Consider the following 26,985-nt stretch of genomic DNA (forward strand, 5'->3'; position numbering starts at 1 on the left):
ATATTTTTCAAACTATACTTCAGAGCCCAGAGAAGGTCCATTTAGACGGGAGGGAGAGAAGCAGAGTAAAAGGAACTCTGGGCCTCTCCAGCCATCGCCATTTCCCCCTACCATTCTCAACCAGATCAGCTCTGTTTGGGGGATTAGTATATATATTTGAAACTTATTTGAACAAATGATGCCCAGGCCAAAAATTTTGAAAGCTTCACTCTTCAAAAATTACTCCCTAATCTGATCATACCGTCTGTGAATTCATTGCTTCACAATGCTCTGCCTAGAATTAAAAGCATCATCTGTGGGCTTCCCTGGTGGCGCAGTGGTTGGGAGTCCGCCTGCCGATGCAGGGGACGCGGGTTCGTGCCCCGGTCCAGAAAGATCCCACATGCCGCAGAGCGGCTGCGCCCGTGAGCCATGGCTGCTGAGCCTGCGCGTCCGGAGCCTGTGCTCCGCAACGGGATGGGCCACAGCAGTGAGAGGCCGCGTGCCGCAAAAAAAAAAAAAAAAAAAAAAAAAAAAAAAAAAAAGCATCATCTGCACTAAAAATTACTAGGAGGAAAGGAAAGAGGCAACCCTTCCTGTGCACTAGAAATTAGAAAAGTCAGCCATGGTCACAATTCAATCCAAATGCTGAATTCATCTCTGAAAAGATAAAAGCCCTTTCAATTCATTAAAAAGATGTAGCTCAGATCATTTTTGAGGGCATATATCCATCCATCCATCCCTTCAGTAGTAATTACTGCAATCCTAAACTTTACCCTTTTTCTTAACCTTTATAATAAGGGTACAATGCACAACAGAATTCACTGCAAATGTTAAAACTAGTTCTCAAGGCCTCACATACATATGTATATAAGTAAGTGAATGTTATAAATTGATATTTGTGTGTTTCCATACTAATACATTGTTTGGGAACTGATAATTATTGTTCCAGTATTTTAGTTACCAAAAGTAAAGTTTATTAAATTATGAAAATATATTGATTTGGGATACGATGGAGTTGGCTCCCACTGGCTACTGAGAGCAAGTTGTCAGCCTCGCTTCCCAAACTGTGTTCACTGGCAACACATGGGTAGCCTGAAATCAGCCACAGTGGGTGTATTTGCAACAAACACTACAGATCAGGGCTTTTTGAGTTTGGGGTTTTTTGTTTGTTTGTTGTTTTGTTTTGAGAGCCAGTTTACCAACACATTACTGCAGATATCTAATAAAACCATCAATCATGAATGATTTTTATGTTTTGGGTTTTTTTTTTTTTTTTTTTTTTTTTACATTGCAACATATACCCATGTATAGTCACAATCATCATGTACCTCAGGGCAGATGGCCAGACAGTGACTAAGAGAAATATAGGGAGAGGAGTGGGAAAGAGAAATATTATTCAGTAGTATCTGAAAGTGTGATAAATGCTCATTCTAACTCATATTTCAAACTAACCTTTTGGTGGAGACTCCTAATGGGATAAACATGTAACCAGAATTCCAGATTAATCTTGAACATGCAAAACAATTTCTTCACTTATTGTATGGCACTCTTACAAAAACCTGCTCTATCAGGATGTTAGGAAAACAGAGAAGGGTTCCTCCTCCCAGGCGTTACATACTTTGACAACTACACCAGCCTTGTATCCAGACCACTCTCCATGTACTACAAATACAATGGTACATCTTAAATGTCTACTTTTCTGCTGGGGTAAAAAGCATACATAAACAGCCAATCAGAAAGTGACAAGGTTTTGCTTCATTTTTTTACCCTCTGTTTTTCCTTTTTTAAAAACAGGCTAGAAAAAGGAAACCGGCTTGTATCTTCCCATAGAAGCCAGGTTCTCTTCTCCACCTACTAGAGTTAAGCCACCTGTATTGAAGGAGAAGGAAGGAGGGAGACAAACATCTTTCATAACTGCTTTTCTTTCTCACAGGATCTGATTACAGCACTGGGGAGAATGCTATAATCACATTGCTAAACCTGGCCTTTCTTAGCCCTTTAAATTGAACTAGAGTAGTTTCACAAAGAGGAGTCCTTTCTGTCTTTTTATCAAATACATGAGAGTTGCTGCAAGTTACAGTTTACATGCGGCAGGGGGAATCTATTCAGCCTCCCAGTCCAATGTCCCCTGTGGTCTGCAGTCTGAACAGCTCACAAGCTGTATGCAAATTATGTTTACACTACTGTGGAAAAGGAGAATCAGCAACGGGAGTGGGAAAGACTATTTTCTGGTCTCTGTCCCAGCGCTGTTAGTTTGGGAACATATTAACAATTCACCCTATAGCAGGGGCACAGCAGGTTCAGGAGACTCTTAACACCCTGCAAAGATTACTTAAACGTGTCAGATGAGGAAAAGGTGCCAAGGAAACTGGCAGATCATTCCTTCCCTGGGTGTACCTGTCACACACTGGCAAGAGCCACACAGGTCACTCATGGGGCTGGAATGAAATTAATCACCTGCTTTCAGAAGGGAGCAGCTTTGGTTTCCTCTAGTTTTCAATATGTTCCTGAACATAATGCAAAATGCTCACATTGGTCTCTGAAGCCCTAAGTGGTGTGGATTCTGGCTACCTCGAGGATGATGTATGCCCCTGAGTAACCACAGAACTTTCTGGGAAGCTTGTGTATTCAGCTTCCAAAATACAAGAAAGGGGGACAGCGGCACAGCTTTCTGTTTGAGCAAGTGTCTGCGTCCCCTTGTCACTTAGAATCTGCAAAGAAGTTGGAATGTGTCATAATGGGCATTGTTGAGCTATCTTAGAAACGGTAGTGATTTGGAAACCCTCTGTCCAACATTTTTGTTTTATGAAAGGGTAAACTCACACTCGAAGTAATTTGAGTGCTTAAAGTTAGAATTAGGTTAAGGTTAGAATCCAGTCTTTTAGGTCAATTTTAGTACTTTCTCTACTGTGATAACATTGTTCATTCATTCTTTTTTTTTTAATGATTTTTTTGATGTGGACCATTTTTAAAGTCTTTATTGAATTTGTTACAATATTGCTTCTGTTTTTTGGCGGCGAGGCATGTGGGATCTTAGCTCCCTGACCAGGGATCGAACCCTCACCCCCTGCACTGGAAGGCGAAGTCTTAACCACTGGACCACCAGAGAAGTCCCTGTTCATTCATTCTTAATTCATTCAGCAAATACTTACTGGTTGCCTTCTATTTCCCATTGTTATAGGGGCAAGAGTTTCAACAATAAACAAAACACACGATGGAGCTACTTTTTCCACTGATGGTTAATCTTCGAAAGCTACTGCTGAATTATGACATGACTTAAGTTATCTGTATTTTTGTGTTAATTTGAATGAAAGGCGGTTTCTCGAGTTTTTTTAAATAAAAGATATCCCTTTTTATTACATACATCTTGTCCTTCAAGATTCAGCTGCAGTAACTCTACGCCAAGAAGCCTTCCTGGACTCTCTCTCCCTAATTAGCCTAATCAGGACTTTAATTTTCATACACTATAAATTTCATCATAGGTAGCCTTAATCCTAATGCCTAGCTCTCCCCATCTCATTGTAGATTGACAAACACGTCTCAATAACACAACCAGCAGAGAAAAGAGCTTTACTCTCCCCACACCCCCTCTAAGAGACAGAGAGATGTGCCTGGAGCCATTTTCCACTTCTTGTTGGCCTGAAGAGTGAAAAAATGTGTAGTTCATTGTTCTTCTAGATTTTCTCTAATGGCCTGAACCTCTGAACAGGCTTTTCCCTACATATTGAATCTGTGTGTGTGTGTGTGTGTGTGTGTGTGTGTGTGTGTGTGTATGTGTATGTATGTGCTTGTGAGTTGGCAGACAATTATGCTATAGTCATGGATACGGTCCTAAAACATATCTAAATTATATTCTTCACTTTTTCATACCCCAAGGCAAAGAGAATATTCTTGTGGATCTATCAAAATGTTCATCTCCACTCTGAGAGACACACAGAAGGGACCACTTAGGTGAATCGTTTCTGGTTTCTATTCCGAATTCCAAAAGATTCTACCAACTCATACTGAAAAAAAAAACAAAAAACAAAAAATTAGCCTCAGGACTTACTTGACCATATATATGCCTCCAGGAAAGAACATTAATATTGAACATGATTCATAAGGAAAGGCAAATAGCCCTCCTAGGGTACTTTCTTTTCCCCTGAAGATACTGCAGTTTCCATTCCAAATAGAATGGTGTGAGATGATCGAACTAAAAGATTTTATCTTCCACAGTCTCCTAATTTGTGATTCAAAAAGTGACAATACATGTGAGAATTGCTGAGTAAGCATATCTAACTTGGGCATCACCTACTGCATCTTTTCTTGGGATGTACAATAACCCAGTTCCAAACACTTGGGCCTGTTAGTCAGTTTCACTGATGGTCGAAGATCCAATTATGTGACTGTACAGTAAATAACAGAATTGGAGGAAAGTCGTATTAGGCCTATTCCTATCATTCTTATGTTTTAATGAAGGTCTACTGACAAAATCTTTGAAAAGCTTATCAACCACAATTGTCTGTCAAATGCATCCATTGCTCTATACAAGAATCCAAGGCTTTATATACCCTTGAAGCTGTTTAAATTACTTTAATGAAATAATATGGGTATTAAAAAATAAACTAATAATAAATTAAGTCTAAGATGAAAGTGAAATTATTGACAGTAAATTATAGCCACTCGAGCTGTAGTTTTCCATCTCAGGGAGGTTAAAAGCAAGTCTAACCATATCTGAAAACATCATTGTCAACTCTTTATTTTCAATCTCAAGTGTAAGGTGGGTTAGAAAATTCCACTGAGATTTCCTTGCAGTCTCCTGGGCTTCCAGTGTAACCATAAACTTTCTTAGTGCTGTCTCTTCCTGAAATCTTCGCCTGTCCATCCAGACTTCTTCTACTATCTGCCCTGTCCCCTAAACCCACTATCTAATAGTTTAGAAAATAAGGCACTACAGGGAAGTGAGAATGGTTGAGTAAGAGGCCATATGCCCACTCTTCCAGATGCCTCTTTAGTCTACCACTGCACACTTGCCTTCTGAAGCTAGAAAGCAGAGAAAACCTAGTTGAACCCATTTACTTTGAAGATATTGAAACCAGGCTCCTCTAGAGGGCAAAAGAGCTGTCCTGAAATCATCAGCAGAATCTGAACAAGAATCCAGGTCTCTTGACCATAGGCAGTCTTTAGTCTATTATGCTGGAAATACAGAGCATTTGCTCTATATACTTCCTACAAGATACTGGATCTATTAAAAAACATGATGTTATTCATCATCCTTGTGAAAACAATTTATGGGCAATTCTTTTAAATAAGCCTCAAAATAAATTATTTGCTTAGAGAGCCAAGCTTTAGTGTTGTGAGATTAACAACTGGCTAAAGACTTTTTGAAGAAAGCAGTGACCCAAATGTTCTTGATGATATGAATTGGTCTGCGGTTCAGCACCTGATTCAGTCATTTCCTTAGGGCACAAAATTAAAACATGACTAAGACGGCTGGCAAAACTTACACATCCTTCCAAACCTTTCCCTCCTCTGTGCATACTGTAAACCGTATAGTCTTGGGAGATCTTCAAGGGCTCCAGTCTTGCAGCTTTAAGCAGCATTATTGCTTTCCTTCTTCCCTTCCTTTTATGCCTGGTTATAGAAAGCTTTTCATTCTTTACTTAATGAAGCTACAATTGTGAGGACAAAATAAGAGTAACGACCACTCAGTGCTTTCTAGTCCATTAGATCGGGTGTTCTGCTCTCTCCCCATCTTCAGCCAAATGGACTATGTAACTCTTGCTACTCTTGGTTCTTCCTCCTTGTAATCCTTTCAGAATTGGGTAGATATGCATGTGTGCGTGTGTGTATGCAGAGAAAAATGAGGAAAAGATATTTGATAAACATGCATTAGTGTCTGAAAAATATTCTACACTTTAAGAAATATTGTTTGAGTTTCACTTCCAAATATAGTTTCACCACTTTAAAATTGGGGGAGCTACATGCTTTTCTGTTTATTGGCTTTTTTAATAAGGTGATAGTAGTTATTAAATATAAAAAGTTATTAAAAGCTTAAATTTTTTGTTTGAAGAGACAGTGATTGCTCTCCTATCTGTTCTACCTATTAAGTTCTTTATACTATTCTAGTTATAAATATAAAGGTATTGGGGGTCCTTTGGAAATGTGCTGGCCAAAAGGGAGCAACAATATAAACAAGAATTTTGAAAGATACTAATTCTGATAAATTTAGGATAGAAATTGTCTAGAATACATGAAATTGCTTTCATCTGATTGAATTCCGAACATTTCAATTTCTAAATTTCAGCTCTGGCATGTTTAATGGAGTCAGCAGTACTCCTGTTAAGAACAATCAATTTTAACTGATCTTACAGCTCTCTGGGGCCTAATCAAACAGTACTTGAAGGATTTTCAAACTAAAAACTCAAGACTCAAAACCAGTTTAATACCCCCAATAACTCTGGGGTGACGGAGCTGTGAGAAAGTTATGACCAAGGAGTGTGGTTAGTTACTGGATACCTGCCTATAAATGCAATCATTAATGATTCCCAGACAAGAGTCTGGAGTATCCAATTATACAAATGAGGGGCATGGTCTTAGATTAGGACACGATGCCTGGGTTCTTAGACATTCCTCTCGTCTTCATTTCTCCCTGGGTGTCAGGGTTCAATGTATGACCTCGGCAATCAAGCTGCCGGGGTTCAGCTCATGGTTTAGCTACTTGCCAGCTGTTGATGCTGATGAGGTGCCTCAATGTCTCTTAACCTCAGTTTCCACATCTGTAAAAGTGGAAGGGGAAATTGAAGCACTTACACCACAGAATGGTTCTGATGATTAAATAGGATAATCCCCACATAGCACTTAGCACCGGGTCTGACACTTCATAAATGCTCATTAAGTGCTACCTGTTATAGAAACTATATATTTTATTATTTATTTACTTGGCTGATCTTTTTTTTAAAGTTTATTTCTTAAATTTTTTATTTTTGGCTGCATTGGGTCTTTGTTGCTGCGTGCGGGCTTTCTCTGGTTGCGGCGAGCGGGGGTTACTATTCGTTGCGGTGCGGTGTCTTCTCTTGTTGAGAAGCACGGGCTCTAGGCGTGCAGGCTTCAGTAGTTGTGGCACGTGAGCTCTAGAGCGCAGGCTCAGTAGAAACTATATATTTTAAACCTTAAAAACCAACTACCTTAACCCCTTCTCTTAATGAAGAGACAACTGAAGCCCAGAGAGAAGCAATGACTTGCCTCATATCACACATCTCATTAGTAAAATTATTGAGGCTATACTCCTGGTCTCCAGCATTCTTTCCTTGCTATATCTTACTGGGCATGGAGGGCACAGAATGTCCTAGGACCTGGCTAGTATTTCCTGACAATAATCAGAAATTTTCACAACTGCTAAGATAGAGAAAACGCAGGAATTGAGATAAAACATAGCACCTTAAAAGAGAGGTAAAGAACTGCAAGGCCAAGATTAAGGTGAGGATTTAGGGGGTCTATCAGTTTGACCCCTACTTTGTCACTGTGTCTGTGGGCAGAATATTCATTTACTTTGCCCCTGTTCTCAGAATGTAAAAGCAGAAAGAAAAATATTATCAAATGTCACTGGAGTGTTTTCAAGAAAAGCCAATAAAAATGATTACTAGAGCAATATAAAAGTGCTCTATAAAAGCTTACTAATCAACAGTATTTAAGCAGCATGCTACTGAGTAGCTGACAGGGTGCTCCTGTTTTATAGATAGCATTTATGGACTTTCACACCCCAAATTTTCACTCTTTATGAATTGTGTATAAACTTGGGAAGTGGTTGAAACCACATATCAAATCAAAACTGCTTCTGAGGCACTGTGTCAAATAAGTGTAAATATCCTTGGTTAATCTCACATGTAACACGGAGTGTGGTGGAAGTGGGTCTATCCTCTGGAGAGCTAAGAATATCATGGATGGTTATCTTGGGCCTTTGGAACATTTTGTTCTGGGGAAAGTAAAGAATTTCTCCAACTCCAAAAATGTGGGTTGGGTATTTCATTTTTTTACACATAATTATCTTTCCAGAAACTATAAAATTTGCATTATTCTTTTGCTAATAATTTGGCTATAGAGGCACACATTACATAAAACCTTTTTAGCATGTAGCAAACTGCAGAAGCACTGTCTCATCCATATTTTGTCCCACAGTATATTGGCATATAAAGATACTCCATATCTTTTTGTAGAATTTAACTGAGTTGAGATTATTACTGTGATAGTTTTCAAAACCACTCCCTGAATTTCATCCCACGCCTACTACCAAATCAGAACTCCTTAAGATCAGCGACCATCACTAATGCATCTTTGTGACGCTAATGCCTAGCATGGTAGAAAGCTAATATAAATGAAAGGGAAAAAGGAAAGAACAAAGGGAGAGAGGAAGAGAGGGAGGGAGGGAAGAAGAAGGAGGAAGAAAAAGAAGGAAGAGAGGTAGAAAGATACTGAGTTTCTATTCAGAGGAATGATGAATAGAACTCCTCTCTTTCCTGGATCATTATTGATGGCCTCAGTTAGAAAAGGGTAAAGAGACCACGAAAATAAAATGCAGCCAAAATCAACATACAGAAAATCTAGGATAACCCAGTTACACTTTCTACTAGTGCTAGTCAAGTGCCCTGTGAGAGCTACCCAGTCAACATCTCTGATTTCTAGCCTCCGGGATGTGTTCCCTTGGTAATACGACATCACTGAATATAGCCAGAGCAGAAGTTTTGGAGTCCTCTACTAGGGAAAGTCAGCGGGTTATCATGGAGAAGAAGAGACATAGCAGAGAATTCTTCTACCGTGAGTCCAATGAGCACTGTCCAGCAGGAGATACCAAAGACATTATCATTCAAAGAGGCTTGAAAGTCCTCTCCTCATGGCTGAAAGGAGGCAGTACCCTAAAGATACCACAAACACTTCTCCTCCTATAAAGGAATCATCATCAGAAATGCACGGAAGTTTTTTGGCCATAGACATATGCAGAGATGTGCAAACAGAGTGGCAAAGCAGAGACAGGAAGATATAGTTGGAGGATTAAAAAAAAAAATGAAAAAAAAAGTTCCAAATGTCCTAATGCAAGTGGCATCCACCTGTAATAAACCCACTAATAGTAAAGGAAGTAAAATAAAGAAAACATTTATAATTTAGAAAGAATTCCTGTTTGTATTAAAGTAGTGATCAGAGTGGTCCAAAATTCTGACCCTCTTACTGACAGCAATTTTTGTCTTGAATCTCTCTTTTGGCTTGTTCTGCCCCCCAATCCTACTCCACCGTATCAGACTGTCTCTACACCCCTCCAGGCAGTCACAGAATCCTAAAGCCACCCAGGGTAGCCGTCCATTCCCAAACAGTAGTGCTCAACTGGGAATATTGTTCTTTTAACCAGGATTAGAATGAAATCCAATACGAGATAGACGAAAATGTGGTACAGGGCCCATGGGAATTTGGGCTTGCTATGCTGTGACAAATCTCCTTGTCACCTGTAGCTTCTGTGATTCCATAAGACTCATCATATTTGGGTAATTTGTGCTTGTCACCTACAGCAGGCAAGGCTAATAGATACATCGGTCCAGAAAGAAGCTATAGGCAGCATTTCAAGATCTAACCAAGAGGGCAGTACCTACCCAAAGCTCAGAAACAATGTAAAATAAATTGCCCTTTGTGATTACCTTCAAGTTGAACTTCATTTACACTTTTCAATTACCTTTCAATGTACATATTAAGCTCAGACTAACTGAGGCATTTTTTAGTCAGAAATTGTAAGATTTAGGACAGAGCATGATCCCTATTGCTTTTACTGACCAGACACATTCTTAATTAAATAAGTGAATGGAGTAAGCAAGGCTGCACAAAGAATATATGAATGAGTAAACAAATTATTATCTATAAATTGAATCTGTCCAATTTTCATTCATTCATCACTTGACATTTATTGAGCATGTACTACATAAAATAGTTCATTGATTCATTGGAATTATCATAACTTGAAAAATAATAAAACTGAATTTCCTTTAAAATATATTATTTTTAGACTTTCCATTGATTCAAGCAGTCTTCCTTTCTATTACTCCAAATCATGAGCATATACCTAAAATCACATTATGTCTTTCTGTCTCTACTTACAATTTCAGAAATCCCAGTTTAAAAATATGATCTGAGTAATGTCAAATATTTTCTATATTTAAAATCATGATTAATTTCTAAGATTTATGAAAATTACCAATAGGTAGTCGGTCATATGCAAAGTGATTTCTAGCCATTGTATCTAAGGCTGGAACTTAAACCTAAAGAAGAGTAGTTAACAAGGTTTGTTTTGCTGAGTAAATTAAAACCAAAACCATTCTTATCACATGCCTTACCTTTTCCAGGGAAATATTCCCATCTTCTTAACCTCAAGGTCTGGCCCCTGGGGCAGGTATATAGTTAGAATAAAGATTTAAGATGAGCCACTGGTAGAAAGAGGTGTGTGCTTTATCTGAGGTTAGATAATGCTAATAACAATAATAGTTAATATAATCTGGCTGTTTACTCACAGAATTTGGGGGGTAAAATGAAAGAAGTAGACCAGAAAATATCTAGAATAATCTTCCACTATCCTGCAGTATCTAATGTGGAGAGATGGATATCATGGCAAATATTCAATGATTACTTTCTCAATCTAATGGTCAGATAGCAAGGCATTTCCCAGAGCATCCTCATGGTGTAGGTGTTTTCCCAAGGGCACAGTGTGGGTGTGTGCCCAAATTTGGGTCCTTGGACACATAGTGGGTTAAATCACTAAATTCTAAAGGAGTAAACCCAACCTTTTCAACTGGCACAGAAGCAACTTTATTTTTAATGTTTGGGGCTGAAAGGTATTCATGGGTCACACTAGGCTAGAGAAAGACCTTGGAGACCATTGGCCTCCTTCACCACTATGGATGGGTTGGGGTGGAGGGACAGATCTAGTGCTGAGGGGTAAAGTTCCCTTAAATTTATCTTGTACTGTGAATGCTCTATTCCAATTCTGCACAGGCTCTTTGGGCAATAATAGTGAAAACACTCCAGGTTAGAGCTCTAAACCAAAGAGAATCTAGTAACTTTTTAAAATCACAGTCAACCCTCAATTATGTATGTGTATGGTAGAAAGTAGTGTCTTTGATAATAAAATGATAATTTATGTTTGACTTCACAATGTGTTCTATATTTGGGGTTTTTCTTTTGTTTTTGGCAACATCAACAGACTTATTTTCCTGATTAGTCTGACCCCGATTAATGTTACAATTAACATTCTCTGAGCGTACATACACATACGCACACTGCTCACCAACTGATGGGGGAGAACGCCCAGAAACACATTGTGGGCTAGGAATAGGTGGTCTGAGAGTATGTTTTAGCTGCTGGTAATTCACAAACTACATCATCTGAATCAAGAGGGAGTTGGCTGCATTTACACCAGGCACTTCCCAGAGCTAAATAATCACATTAGCTAATTCCCATCCATAAAATATACGTAGCCTCAGTAATTACTTATTAAACTAAGTCTATCCAGCCCACTTTTTTCAACCAGGATTATCTAGTTTTACTCTTTACGCCAATCCAGTTAACAAGGTAATTGTCAGACCTGTCTAGTACCGGCTGCTACACGAACCTGCCCAAGTTCTTTCTCAGGCTTGGAGATACTTGGGAACGTAGTGGCCAGAGTTAGCTCTCAGCCCTGCCACTTTGGGGAACTCAGCGCAGCTTCCCTTGATTTCCTGAATACACCTTCTAGAAATGTCCCCTCTCCCTCGAAGGCACAGGGGGCCTGGGCTTCCACATAGGCCCCCAAGTACAGGTGGCCTGGCCCCCCATGGCGTCTGACCCTGGAGGTCGCTCACCTATCTTCTCCTCCGCTTGGCTGCTCTCCGCAGTCTCCGATGGAGGCTGGGCTGTTGCCTTGGCAGCAGCATCCTCTGCAGCAGGGGTGGTGGCGGCAGCAGCAGCAGTGACAGCAGCAGGCACGTCGGCTTGTTTAGGCTCCTCCTTGGCTGGCGCGTCTTCGGCCTTGGAGGACGGCGAGTTGTCAGTGGAAGCTTTAGTGGCACTTTCTGTCTCAGCAGAGCCGGCCTTCTCCTCCGAGGGGGCAGGAGCCTGGGGCGCTGCCTGCTCTGTGGCAGCCTCGGGGGCGCCCTCCCCCTTCTTCTCCTCGGAAGGAGTTTCGCCCGCTTTGCCGGTCTCTTCCGGCTTGGGGCCGGCGGCTGGGGCCGCTTCAGCGGGAGTGGAACCTTCTCCCTCCTTCTTCTCCGCACCCTCAGCGACGGGGGCTTCATCCTTCTCATTCGCCTCCGCCTCAGCGGCTGGGGCATCACCCTTCTTCTCTCCTTTGAGCTTTTTCCTCGTTATGTGTCCACGGAAGCTAGCCTGAATTTTGGTCGCGGCCTTATGAGCTTTATCTTCTGGTTTGATGCCATCTTGTTCAATCTTTTGGTCCTCATCATTTTTTTCAACCTTTATGGAGAAAAGGGGGGGAAAAAAGGAGAGATGGAGCAATGTTCTTTTCCTTCAAATCACAGCATTCAATAAATGCATACTGAATGACTTATTCTGTGCCAGGCTCCATACTTGGAGTTAAGAAATCAGCAATACCCTGGAAATTCACACCAAGCCCCCTCTCTTTCTGATGAAGAATTTAGGAGAGAACACATTAGTTTCTGGGAAAATTAATGTCCTTCTGGCCTTCCAGAATCACTGGCATTATTTTATATGTCTTTCTTCCCCCAACTCAATGTCTCTCCTTTGCTAAACTTAAATCAGCCTTTTTGTGGATGTACTTTGACAACTCAAGTCCACCCAGCCTAGGTTTTCATCAGTGACCTCTGAAAGATATTGGTTTTCCAGGGTTTCTGAGAGGGTCCCTGTGAAAAACTTATGATTTAAAAAAATACTGTGGAAAAGCCTATTTGTTTCCCCAAGATTTCAGGTCTCATCAGGAAACCAGTAGGTTCGGGGCAAAGAATATGGTTCAGGTTTAAACAGCAAATTCCATCAGGGTCTTGTGCAAAATGCAGATGAGTTCCAGGGCTTTGAGGGGTTTGTTCAGGATGTGACAAGTCAGAATGCTGGTCACAAAATGACGTCTGCTTTCCTCTGTATGTGGTCCAACATCAGTAATGAACATACCAGGCCTTCAAAATTTGAATTCAGAAAATGGTCGTTATTCTTGAGTTTTAAAAAAAGAGTGGAAAACACTGCTTCCGCTTTCGAAAGAGTGGCATATATTCACTAAATCACAATTTCTTATTCCCAAAGCAATTTAAACTTAAAATTAGTTTTATATTATCATCAACAGAGCCATCCTAGCACTGAAGGCAAGAGACTAGAATACAAAATTTTTACCATTTGATCATGTTACAACGTAACATGGGCTGCAAATAACTTTTTTCCACATGGAAATTAAATCACAGGATAGGAATAGAAGGTATAGTCATGAAAAGAAATGCCTAGGCAAGTACTCAGAATTCTATATAGCTCCGTTGCCCACTATGGTGCCCCAGTGTGGTCACTTATAGTCCCCATATAGCCATTATATTAGTTTCAGGTATACAACACAGCAATTCAACATTTGTATATATTGCAACAATAAGTCTGGTTAACTTCTGAGAACACTGTCTTAGCAATAGGGAAATACAGCAGTGAACAATGCAGCAAAAGACCAATAATTAAAGAATGCTTCTCATGTACCAAGTCCTCTGCTTGGCCCCAGTCTCGACCTTGGCCTGACCTTGGCTTTTGCTCCAGTTTAGGATGCAAGTCACAGCAGGCCAACACAAGGCATGCTTTCCACCTGTCATACAAGCTCTGCCTGAGGGACCCAGATCCTGTTCATCATGATGTAGACCTGTCTGACATTCTTTGGACAAGCATATGGGCCTGTATTGCTTAGGTCCATCAACATGCTAGTGAGTATACAAAGGTATTTTTGAAAATAAGCTGCATGTGAGAGTAAAAGCAGGATTAATAAATTTCCAGTAAAACTCAAGGCAAGTTTCTCTTCTTCCTCAGTTAATGGTGTACGTATCCATACAAAAAGTGAAGGAGTGCATGAAAGCACTTTGGAAGGGCCCATTCTGCTGCCTCTTCCCAGTGCCATGCTGCCACACCGCTCAGTGCTCTGATGCACTACCACCTTCCCGCTCTCCTACTGCTCTCGATGACTCCTATTGGGATGCACACAACACGATCTGGGGCACGGGAGCAGCTGTCCCTGCCAGGAGCTCTCTGCTCAGAGGTGGCAGCATAACCCTCTTAAATTAATAGTTGTGAATGGAGCATGCAGCCAAGATGTTGTTAATTTATTTTACTCTATCTTGCATTTTCTGAATGAGGCACCATCTTCCATGATAGGACATCTGTACTTGGGCCTTGATGCGCAGTGGTTCTTTAATACAAATACTGCTCCTTGTGAAGGTAAACAAACCAATTCTTTCAGAGTAGGCAAGTGGACAGGAAAAAACCCTCTGGTGACTCAAGAAAGCTACATCACCCTTTTCTCTTTAAGAACACAGAGAAAAGGAGATGAAACTTAAAACGCTAGAAAACATAAAAAGAAGGAAGCCAAGAGTCTGAATGACATAAAGAAGATACTTTACAAGGATAAAGGAAGAGCCCCTCTAAGTTCTTTACACCTCCAACTCCAATCTCTCTCTCTCTCTCTCTCTCTCTCTCTCTCTCTCTCTCTCGCTCGCTCTCGCTCTCTCTCTCTCAATTTCTCAGATCATCTGCCACTGTAACTTTCCACGTGATCAGGACTTAAGCTTCTGTGCACAGCCTCTATGTTGAAATGACTATTTAGAAAGGCTCAGACTAGACTTGGGTGCCAAGATTGTGGGATCAGTCTCACCTGAAAAATCCAAGAGTATAAGGGACACAAGACAGAAAGGTGTGGGCAGGAAGGGAGAGAATGTGAAAAACCATAGTTAGGAGAGAAGTGAGACAATCCTGCAAGAGCTGGATACCCAAGTAGGTGGTCAAAGTACCCCCACAGGCATGCAGCTTCTCCAGGAGGAATTGCTGGGCCACTTAATATTATTAGAGATTTAGGGGAACTGGATTTTAGAAATTGGTTGGAAATAGACAACTAATACAAATTGTACAGATAGTCAGAGGGAAAGAGACAGAGACAAAGAGGGAAGGGGACGAGAAGGGAAGAGAAGGAAGGAAGGGGAGAAGGGGAGTGGGAAGGAAGGGAAGGGAGGGAGGAAACCAGCCTAAGATGAGGTGATTGAACAGAGGCATCCAGAAATAAGAATATTTTAAGTTAAAACTGGGTCTTAGGCCAGACAATTCTGGATGTGTTTGTCTTTCTTTTGTACCTGTAATTAATTCCATAAATATGGCTTAAACTATAGGTTATTTTCTGGTAAAATTCCTTTCACAGTGCTAGAGGTAATTGCATTGGGAGTGTATTTTGCTGAGAGAGGTGACAATAATAAAGAGAACATTTCCCAAGACTGGCTGTGGGGGAACCCCAAGATGTCAGGCTACATAGACCTCTTCCCAACTGGAAATAGAAGAGCTTGCCTAAAACAAAGAGCATGTGAGCCCAGAGAAACTGGAGATTACTCACTACATTCAGCACAACCCTTTCAGCTTCTAAAAGGGAAAAACTGTGCCCTGAAAAGTTGTCACTTGTTTCACTTGATAGCATGAGTGAATCAGTCGGTGGCCCCACTTGTATTTGAACTCAGGTCTTCTCCCCTCCCACCCAACCCCAAGTCCAATTTTATTGCACCCGTGACCCAGAACAACTTAGTCTTTCTTGTAGCCGATTGTGCATAAAGCATCATGTCAACATCCTGATTCATCCATTCATTTAGCAATACTGAGTGCCTATGCTGGTACCACAGACACACTAGTGAGCAGACAGAGACTGTATCTATCCACACAGGACTCTTTTTAAAATACACTTAAAAAAAATAAGCTCATAGTATTTAACAATCAATAATTCCCCAGGAATTCAAGGAGACACCCGACATTACACCTGTCTATAAAGCAAGGCCAATAGTCTAAATATGTCAGTTAGAGATGGAGGAAGTCCAGAAAAAAGGGGATTCTGGTACTTAATGGCTAAAAAGAGTTAGTTCATAGTCTCATAAAAATAGATTTATTTTTTAAACTCAGCGTTGCCACAAACAAGCTTTGTGCTGAGCTCTGATAAAAGTCTTTCATTTTTACATGGAATTGTTGCTATCCATGAATTAACTAATGTGGACATGCCAATGCAGTTCCTTACGTGTAGGAAGAGGATCATTATTAGTTGCCATACTTTTTTTTTCCAGGAATCTTCATTGCTATAGTTTAGAATTTTTACTGATTAATTTGTTCAGGAACTCTGTAATTTATGAAGTCTTAAAGGAAACAAAGTATGGGAAATGTTAACTGTTCAACCAAGGCTAAAACCTTGGATGAATATTGGTTTGAAGAAGATGAAGGGTACCATTCTACTAAGTTGCTGGGATCTGGTCAAATTTTAAAGTCCATTAGGTGAAAGGGCAATACTTTTCATCAACATTTAAGAATCACAGATAAGAAAGCCAAATGTAAGAAGTACTATTTCATACCCAACATTGTTGCTCTGGTTAATAGTTTCCTTTTCCTCTTGGGGGAGGAGAGAGTGAACAAATTAGGGTTCAGTCTAAGATGTCCAAAATTTGCATTTATTATGTTCCAAAAGAGCTTTAGGCAAAAAAATCTATAAATGCCTAACTTTCAGGACTTAAAATAGCGTCATCCATTCATCTGGGACACTTCAATTCATTTAACTATTTCTAATTATCATAGGACTACTTCAACCTCCCAAGCACAGAAAAATGTGGCCCTGAATCTACTTCTGCTAGCTCTAAACACTACGATGATAATACTTCAAATTTTCTCTGAAACAGGATTGAATTTTAAATGCTTTTAAAAATCATTAGTGTGCACCAGTTCTTCTTTCTAAGAACATCTTTAGTAAACCAAAATATTTTCAATTTGATTGAGCAAAAGATATTTCCGAGAAGCAAAATTGAAAGGCCAGGGATATCAGAACCAGAATAAAGTGTGGGTGGATATGTACAAATCTAACAAATACCTACTTATGGCTCACTCTAGTTTTTATTAATAATTTAGTGAGGTGAAATTCACATAAGAAAATTTCACTCTATTTTTCAGCTTAGTTGGCTTTGAGCACAGTTGAAAGCATATACTTTAGGAGAAATGTCCAAGTATTAAAGAAGCTCCCAGTGGAGCTTCTGTACCTGCTTTGAATCTAGTCAAAGATCAGAAGTCCAGAGAACTGCCCCTTATGGAGGAGCCAAAGGAGGATGCGCAAACCTTCTCCAGTTCTGTAGCGGAAGTGTCTTCAGGTTTCTGGGCAGTTCTAGGGAAGAAGGTGTCATTTAAAAGGCACAGCTGGGATACAGGGGTCCCTTAACACTCAATGTGGTTTGAAAATCCAACTAAGAGAGTGAGGGGTTGGGGGGCAGGATGCAAGTAGGTATAATGAAACAGTTGTGCATTTGCCAGCAATGGCCACCATTTTTTTAAACTCTGATTTTCAGTCCAGTGAAGAGTCTTCTTTTAGTTCCTGGGCAGGTGGGAGCACTGACATATGACAACTGAGCAATTCTCCAGGGGAACGTGAGACATCAAGAGTGACTTTGCAAATCCTGGCACAGTGGTAGCGAGGGGATTCTCTTTTCCCCTTCAGATGAAGTGTGCAGCATAACGCTGCAGCTCCACAGTCCTAATTAAGTGGGCAAGAAATGCTCATTGATTGGCTGACTATATAGAAAACCAAATATCCCACATTGGAAACTGGAATAGTAATGTGAACTTTTCAGAAAATAGCTGGTGATCAAAAGATGGGTCTTCAGCTCACTTTCATATATTATTTATTTAACATGTACAGTCCAGCTACTTCCTAAAGAATATGAAGTGGCATATTCAACCCAGTATAAAGTACTACTGGCGGAGAACTCAGTTTCCATTCAAAAGACTTATCTTTTATTTTATTTTGTATATGTAGAACTCTAGCTGTCCACAAAGATGGAGATGAGGCAAAGGGCATATTATCATTGGCACCTTCTAACAGACAGAAGTCAGCAAATGAAACACTTTGTCTATTTCATTCATAGCTGAATCTCCAATTTCTAGAATGGTGTCTGGCATATAGCAGATGCTCAATTAATATTTGTTGAATGAATCCAAAATTTGAACCTCTCAATTAGTGCCATTTCAGAAAGATGATGATAGGCAAATTAATATGGGATTCCATTTTGTCAACTTTTAATACCCTTCATTTCCCAGTGATGGACTTCAAGAGCATCTGTCTAAGACAGGTATATGTTTCCCCAACACATAACTGAGGAACTGACTTCATGCAGTGAGGTTGAACAAAGAAGCCAATTATGGAAATAAAGGTACAGGAGTCAGACAAGGAGAGAAGGCACAAAATGACATTGATAATAATAATTTTAAAAGCACTTGGAAATAAATCTAAGATATAACAACTGACATTCATTTTCTCCATGCGTTGTCTGGAATCATAGCAATCAAATTATTTTTCAAATATATATCTCTGCTTCTTCATAAGTTAAAGAGGTGAAAATATTCATAGAGGATTGTTGGAGACTCTCTCCTTCCCTCTGTTTAGAGTTGATCTGTATAATGAGCCCCATGTCCTAAGGTTGTAGGCTGGAGATGACTAGTCCCTTAGATATTCAAGGAAGGAAGCCCCTCTTCCTCAGATGGGGGCTGGGGAGATGCACATACTTATGAGATGAGGCACATACTTATGCTGGTCTATCTCTCAGGACTCATGCTAGACAGAATAATTTAACTAAACTCTTTCAGAAAAGCTTTAGGTATGGCAAACAGAGATATAAGTCACCTAACTGAACAAAGGGTCAAAGTCAGTGATGCCTAAGCAAATACCTGCTGAGAGTCAACTCTGAAAGGAAGGGGCTCGACCGTTGAGCAGCAAAAGCAGACCCCCTGATGCGAGTTGCTGATTGTAGTTCACTACCTCTGCTAGTGTTCACTACGGTTACCAGTGTTCACTACCTCAACAAGTCGTTCACTACCTCTTAAGTGGCACACTGGAAGGAGGGAGAGGTGGGCAAGGTGAGGGGATACTGAACCTTGCTCTGGGAGAGGTCTGGGTGCCTACAGTGGCCACTGAGCTGGGAACAAGATAGAGGGACTCCCTATCAGGCTGCTGAAGAGGCTGGACTCACACACCAGACTATGAGAGGGACTGTGAGGCTTTTGCTAACAACTGGGGAAAGACAAGAGAAGAGCAGGCAGCCAGTACATCTGGGAAAAGATAGAAAAGCTGCTTAACCAGCAGACAGCCCATTGTACCACCATCACAGGGGAATTCCACCCAGCATTGAGCATTCCCGAGAGCTGCTGGAGAAGGTGCTCAGAGCCAACCAGCAGGAAGAGAAGGCCCAGGTAACTCTGCCAAAAACTGCCTTCCTTTCAGGTATGATGCCACAAAATGTCTCTGGTTGGGTGTTCAGGAATATAAAACATGATGAGATAAATATTTAATTAAATTGCTATTTCTTCCTGCTCTACTGAATAGTGATTATTGATTTATTTTTTCTTATTTAAACCTTTTTCATTATGAAATGTAATTTATTACATTCTAAGTCAGCAGTACCTGATACATTTTGTTCAGTGAACAAGTGAGTGAGAGAGACATTCCTCATCCGCTCTACTATATGCCTTTCTCCAAATATTGTCACTGTTGGTCTGTTTATCTTGTTTCTCCTTCTCTGTGCTCATATTCTCCTGACTTATATTTGTATTCCATTTTTAACGGACTCTTCCCCTGGACTACAAACTCTCTGGAAGCAGGACCTTGTCGGTTTTGTACAATCCTCAAAGCCTTGGTGGCTAAAACAGTGCTGGCACGTGGCTGATGCTCCAGAAATAGTTATTTGGAGCTGCTGTTAAGTAACTATGTGCCGTGTTATGTTAGTGATCAGAGAGCATGTAAATGGGCAGTACACAGCCAACTGGCTGGGTATCAGTGCTTCTCTCTGGGAAACTAATGCTCTGGGCCTTCGTCAAACTGTTCTCCAGCAGCCATATCCCTCTCTCTTACTTTTTTTTTTTTTTTTTTTTTGCGGTACGCGGGCCTCTCACTGTTGTGGCCTCTCCCGTTGCGGAGCACAGGCTCCGGGCGCGCAGGCTCAGCGGCCGTGGCTCACGGGCCCAGCCGCTCCGCAGCATGTGGGATCTTCCCGGACCGGGGCACGAACACGCGTCCCCTGCATCGGCAGGCGGACTCTCAACCACTGCGCCACCAGGGAAGCCCCCGCCTCTTACTTTTATAATGAGTATACCACATATAAGTTAGTATTTCAGTTCAGTTCTCATCATAACCATGTGAGGAACACATCACTGTGCCTGTTTTATAATCGAGGTAAATTAGGAAACAGAAAGGAGCTCAGTGTGATCCAGCTTCTAAAGACCAGGCCTGCCCTCAAGCCCACTCCTTGTTTAGTGCTTTTTAAAATAGATTGTAGGACGCCAATATTCCCTGGTGGGTAAGAACATGGGCTGTAGAGTTAGATATGTATAGGTTCAAATCACTGCTCTGCCACTTAATTACCAGCTCTTGACCTTGGGCAAGATAACTTCAGTTTCTTTATCTGTAAGATGGGGGAGTAACAGGGCGATCTCACTGGATTGTTGTGAGGATTATATGAGTTAATGTATATATAGTACTTAGCACAGTCCCTGACTGTGCTCAAACAGGGACAGCTAATTTTCTCATCATAATCATTGTCATCATCACTCTCATCTCAGAGTAATTTCTACATTACCATTACTGAGTCCACGAGAACTTATTCATCCTCAGAGAGATAAGCAAAAAACCATCTAAAGTATGCCACATACTCAATCTAGTTCTTTCCTATCCTTGGGAAGGGGGCAGATCTGTTTACATTGTCAAGGATAAATCCCACTCTTCTACCACCTAACACACACCAACCCTCTCTAATCTTATCCATGTCTAAACCTCTACCTGGTCCAGCAACTTGGTGATGGAAATTCACTTAGACTAGAAGTCTGTTCGTTCTCAAAATATATACCTTTTACCTGACATCCGTCATCCCACAAAAAAAAATCTCATATAGCTACTATGTCATATTTCTATCTCACCATCTGGGTATATCCCCTCCACATTCAAGAAAACAACTGCCCTGCAGGTTCTGAGAGCTCCTCTATTTACACATCATTGGTAAAAGCTGTGGATGCAGATGCCAGACACTTTGTGGGGAATTAGCTTAGGAGCATGTGGCCCTGAGGAAAGAGGGACATAGAGATTTGGGATTTCCAGCTCTACCCAGTGTACCCCCATTGGCTAGTTAGTGAAGCCCCTCTGAGTGGCAGTGTACGTAATATGCAGGGGGGTGCATAACATGTCATCAGAGCGCACGTCATCATGAAGCCTAGCTGATGAGAGATGGAGAACTCAAGACGCCATTTGCTTTAAAAAAAATGACAGTAACTTGAATTTTTATATTCCAGGTTATGAAGTACTTTCCACCTCATAAAAAAGTTCCTCGAGGAATTACAATGAAGTAGGCTGAGCAAGTGTGCTGTCCCCTTTGTAAAATGAAGAAACCAAATCCCGGATTGACGGAAAGCCCCACAAATGCTAGAACAGGTCTTAAACCTAGGCCTCCAATCTCCCTACATTTTAAGGAACCTAACAGAGAATTCAGTCTAAGAATTGAACACTAAACACTCAGAAAAAGAAAAAAGAAAAAAGTGTCACCGAATATGTAGCAATCCTAATATCAGTACTGAGACTAGTTGAATTACCTTTTTTTTTTTTTTTGCGGTACGCAGGCCTCTCACTGCTGTGGCCTCTCCCGTTGCGGAGCACAGGCTCCGGACGCGCAGGCTCAGTGGCCATGGCTCACGGGCCCAGTCGCTCCGCAGCATGTGGGATCCTCCCGGACCGGGGAACGAACCAGCGTCCCCTGCATCGGCAGGCGGACTCTCAACCACTGCGCCACCAGGGAAGCCCTTGAATTACTTTTTAATGAACAGAATTGGTCTATATTTCTGATCTTATAACAGAGGCGGCTCCAGAGACTCTATATAGGGGGAATGAGGGGCAGGAACAGGTTTGAAAAGGGGAACTAGGTGATTTTTCTTGGAATTGCACTGGCACAGCAAGCATATTTCTTTGTACAACACGCTTATATCTAGGAGGTGGGATGATTTTGCAGAGACATTGCTGTCTGTCAACAATAGTTTGCAGATGGCTTAATGGTCTGTATCAATCACCAGGTAAGTGATTGCACATTTAGAACAGTACCTGAGAAATCTAAAGAAAAAAAAGAGCAGCTATGTTTTCTTTCTGATTCTACAAGATATGTTGTTTTATTCTTCCATGCGTGGAAAGAACAATTGAATGTTTTTGGTGGAAAGAGGTGAGGATGTCAGGTAAATGGTGTACAGTTTCAAGAAAAATAGACTTATTTCCATTTTAACTGGATTTCGATTCCCCAAGCTGTTGGATAGTTGAAGGGCAAATACACAAAACCCTAGAAAAATCTGTAAATCATACCTGAGTCTAAATTTGCTAATGTTGTTATTCTTGTCATTCTTCTTTTCTTGCCTCTCCCTTTGTTTTTGGCATCAAATTCTCTCTAAGTCATCGGGCACTGACATTCATTGATTACACGGTTTGGCATAACTTTTGGCTCAATTTGAGTTCAAATTCTGGTTCAGCCATGGCTCAAATGTGTGACCTGGAATAAATTTCTTTTTTTTTTTTTAACATCTTTATTGGGGTATAATTGCTTTACAATGGTGTGTTAGTTTCTGCTTTACAACAAAGTGAATCAGTCATACATAAACATATGTTCCCATATGTCTTCCTAAATTTCTTAATTTCTTTAGAATTCAGCTTCTTCATCCCTCATACTGGGATACTAATACTTACTGTGCAGAATTTCTTGAGGATGAAAGAAAATAGTATTTTTATAATGCCTGGTATTTAAGAACTCAACAAATAATTGCCTAGAAGAAGACAATACAAGTGAAGTGAAAATTGCTGCCTTCTGGAGACTAGGGATTGGGTGCATTATTTGATAAATATTTTATGGTTTTCTATCTCTGATAGCTTATGGAGGAATTTTTCAGGACTACGCATATTTCATAAAAATAATAAATGCTCTCCTAAAAAAAACCTCTTTAAAGGTACTATAAAGTACCCTCAGATCCTTGCAGAAAATAATTCTAATAATAAATTGGAAAATTATATAGTACTATGTGCCAACTACAAATAGATTATTAAATTTAATTCTAGTGAAGCTATGCAATGGGTACTATTATTTTACAGGTGAAGGGACTTAGGCACAGGGACATTAAATAACTAAATCACACAGCTAGTAAGTAGCAGAGCCAGGATTTGAACTCAGGTTGCACGTGAGGTAAGATGACCCTAGAAAGACAGGGCTGGTCTACTCTCTGTAGACATTTTCTCCAGGCTCCCAGGCAGGGTGAAAAGTGGAGTGCAGGCTGGGAGAATCCAGAGCATGACTTTGTCACTGCCAGTGCCTGCCAAGGCTGAGCTAGTTACCAGTGTCTAAAAGACAGCTTCAGAGCTGTCACCCCAATTTCATCTTCCCCTGTCAAAATCTCTTTACAGTAGAAAAGTACAAATACATTTTCAAAGCAGGGACTGTGGTATCATGACCTCATCACCCAGGCGATGCTGTGACTCATTTTCCTTGTGAAGATCTTGACAGGGAAGATTCACACTTGAGACGTTGAGAACAGCCTAGAGACCAGGTTTGCTATTAATTCTGAAAGCAGGAGCAAGAAAATATAAGAGAGCAGAGAAAGCAATACTGGGGGAAGTGTGGGGGGGGGCTTCAGGTCAGGAATCATGACTATCTAATTAAATGAGAAAAGCAGATGAATAAACTGGAGTCACTCTTATGCTTATCAGAGGGAAGGGGCTGAGCAGGTGGTAAAGATTTATTCCCGAGGCTGAGGATGTAAATCCAGCCAGAGTTCCTGAATTAAACACTGCCTTTTTCTTAAACCAAGCATCCCTGTTACTTGACTCACAATTGTACTGAGGCAGATAGGGAAATCTATCTAGAACTGTTCCATGGACGTCATACTTGTTGCTCTGACTATATTCTCAAAAAATATCATACTGGGCTTCCCTGGTGGCGCAGTGGTTGAGAGTCCGCTTGCCGATGCAGGGGACACGGGTTCGTGCCCCGGTCCAGGAAGATCCCACATGCCGCGGAAAGGCTGGGCCCGTGAGCCATGGCCGCTGAGCCTGCGCGTCCGGAGCCTGTGCTCCGCAACGGGAGAGGCCACAACCGTGAGAGGCCCGCGTACCGCAAAAAAAAAAAAAAAAAAAAAAAAAAAAAATCATACTATTTATGCCACACAGCTCCTTGCAGGAGTTTAGTGACGGTGTTCATCATGGCACAAAGAACCAGGTTTGTGGTTCTGCAGGGGGAAAACACTGCACCCTTTGAAGCCATCAAAGAGAGAAAATTCCCTCTTATCTGTTTTTGAAACTAGGTAAGCAGATTCTCCAACTTCTGGATTAATCCAGATGAATTTACCTTCCAAGGATTTATGATAACCTGATCTTTGAGCCAGAACAATTAGGCTGGGTAATTGGGTAAAATTAAGGAGGTATTAAGTCTGATTCTGAGGTCTTAAAGTCAATGAAAATTCCTTTCCTTTCTTCTTGATGCAGAGACAACTATGAGATGCGCCATAACCCTCTATGACCCAAAGAGCCACACAGAACACCAAGTTCGTGCCTGGCACTGTGAAACTCCAACGGGGGGCTTTACAGACGTGTAGTAACATGGGGAAGCCCTGTCCTGAACTCCAGAGTTCCAGGAAGGTAGGATGATGCAACCACTCTTCCCACAATTCTGATTTACTGATCGGAAATCAATGATACTCCTACGTCAGCTCAGGACTAGACCCAAGACTAAGATTAAAGATTCCCAGGGCTATTCAGTAGCTATCTCTCCCTTTGGTTGGGGCAACTTGATGGCTCTAGGTTAGAATAATTCCCTAGCTTCTCCCAAAGCTGAAGTCATAGCAAAAGTCATATCAAACCCTGGTACCTGCCTGGTACCTCTGCAGCCTCTAGTAAGTGGGTGCACATCAGCCTGGCTGTGCAGCCCAGAAACATACAACAGAAGGTTTAAATCACTGTGGAGAATCAAGGTAATAACGGCATAGCTGGTGGCAGCAGCGGAGTGGGTGTACAGGAAAGACATAGACAAAGATTCTACTTTTACCAAATGTCTGAAATTCCACCTTGGAACATTATTCCCTTATTTTAAGGTTTAAAACAGACACTGAAAGCTAACACTATAGAAGCTCTCTTAATTGGTCTGTCTTCCACTCTATGCTACATAATTGTATGAGACTAAGCTAAAATAGAGTTATGGTTTCATCATAATGTGGTCTCCCCCTCCCCCTAAAAAAATCTTTAAATATTTCCACTGTTTAGCAAGCTAAGAATATACGCATTGCTTCAGCATTTGAGAAATTCATGGAATGGACCCAGGCTGCCCTTCCTGCTTCTCTCATGAGCACACCCGTTACTTTAGCTAAGTAGATCTGCACACTGAACACACTCCTCACTCCAAAAGTCTGTGACCTCACTTACAATTTGGCCCTCCACAGACATCTTTCCTTCTTGCATTTCTGCTGAAACCCCACACACCCTTCATCACTCTGTTTGTGAAAGTAGGTAAGCAAATTCTTACCAATCCTTACCTCGTTGGCTGGAGAGTTTTCTTGCATCCTCCTAAATGGGCAGTCCAGAGATCAGCAAACTTTTTTTGCAAACGGCCAGGTAGTAAATATTTTTGGCTTTCTGAGCCATAAGGTTTCGGTCACAACCACTCAAGTCTGTCACTGTGGCAAAAATAAGCTATAGCTGCTACCTAAATGAATGAGCATGGCTGTGTTCCAATAAAACTTTATTTATGGACAGTGAAATTTAAATTTTACATAATTGTAAGGGATCAGGAAATATCATTACTCTTGATTTTTTGTCAGCCATTAAAAAATGTAAAAGCCATTCTTAGCCTGAAGGGGTACTTTGCTAATTTCTGGGGCAGGGTTTACCTTTATGTTAAACTCCTCAGGCGGCTCACTAAAAACTGCTTTTCACTCCTTGAGTTGTGACTTTTTGCATTGTAGTAATGGATGTACTTATTCTTCAAACTTTCCATTACTCTGTAAACTCTCTGAGGACAGGAATATTGTCATCTTAATAGAGGCTGTGATATTGTGATTTATAATAAAATAATATATTGATCTTCATCCCTATTTTTGACACAGAGCCCCTAAAGCCCTTGGAATTTCCTTTAATGAGAGCAATAAAGGTGTCTTTTGTTATATTAATGAGGTGACTGGGTGGGAAAACCAACCATGTGATTAGAGTGTTGGAACTTTCAGTCCCACCCTCTGACCTCCTGGGAGAAGAGAAGGGCTGGATGTTGAATCAATAACCAATGGCCAGTGGTTTCATCAATCATGCCTGTGTAATGAAGCCTCCATACAAAACCCAAAACAGGGTTTGGAGAGCTTCCAGGTTGGTGAACATGTGGAGATTTGGGGAGAAAGTCACGCTCAGAGCGTGGAAGCTCCTCACCCTTTCCCCATACCTTGCCCTAAGCATCTCTTCCATCTGGCTGTTCTTTAGTTATATCCTGTTATAATAAACCAGTGAACTAGCGAGTAAATGGGCTTCCTGAGTCCTGTGAGCCACTCTAGCAAATTAATCAAATCCAAGGAGGGGGTCACGGGAACCTCTGATTTATAGCCAGTCTGTCAGAGGTACAGGTAATAACGTGGATTTGCAATTGGCATCCTGAATTGGAGGGGGTCGTTGGAACCTCCAATTTGTAGCCAATCAGTTAGAAGCACAGGGAGCAACCAGGGCTTGTGACTGGTGTCTGAAGTGGAGAGTGTCTTGCG

At 41.0% G+C, this 26,985-nt stretch overlaps 1 protein-coding gene across 1 annotated transcript in view; it reads right to left on the reverse strand.

Annotated features, from left to right (window-relative positions):
• GAP43 (growth associated protein 43) overlaps window positions 1–25,803 on the reverse strand; it is a 55,369-nt gene extending 29,566 nt beyond the window's left edge. The window contains exons 1-2 of the mRNA XM_060149486.1: window positions 25,777–25,803; window positions 11,835–12,444 (exon numbers count right to left, since the gene is read on the reverse strand). Coding sequence (XP_060005469.1) covers window positions 11,835–12,444; window positions 25,777–25,803 — 637 coding nt within the window. The remainder of the gene's footprint in view (window positions 1–11,834; window positions 12,445–25,776) is intronic.
• Window positions 25,804–26,985: the final 1,182 nt, after the last annotated feature.

The sequence above is a fragment of the Lagenorhynchus albirostris genome, chromosome 5 (genome assembly GCF_949774975.1).
Source record: "Lagenorhynchus albirostris chromosome 5, mLagAlb1.1, whole genome shotgun sequence".
Lineage (NCBI taxonomy): Eukaryota > Metazoa > Chordata > Mammalia > Artiodactyla > Delphinidae > Lagenorhynchus > Lagenorhynchus albirostris.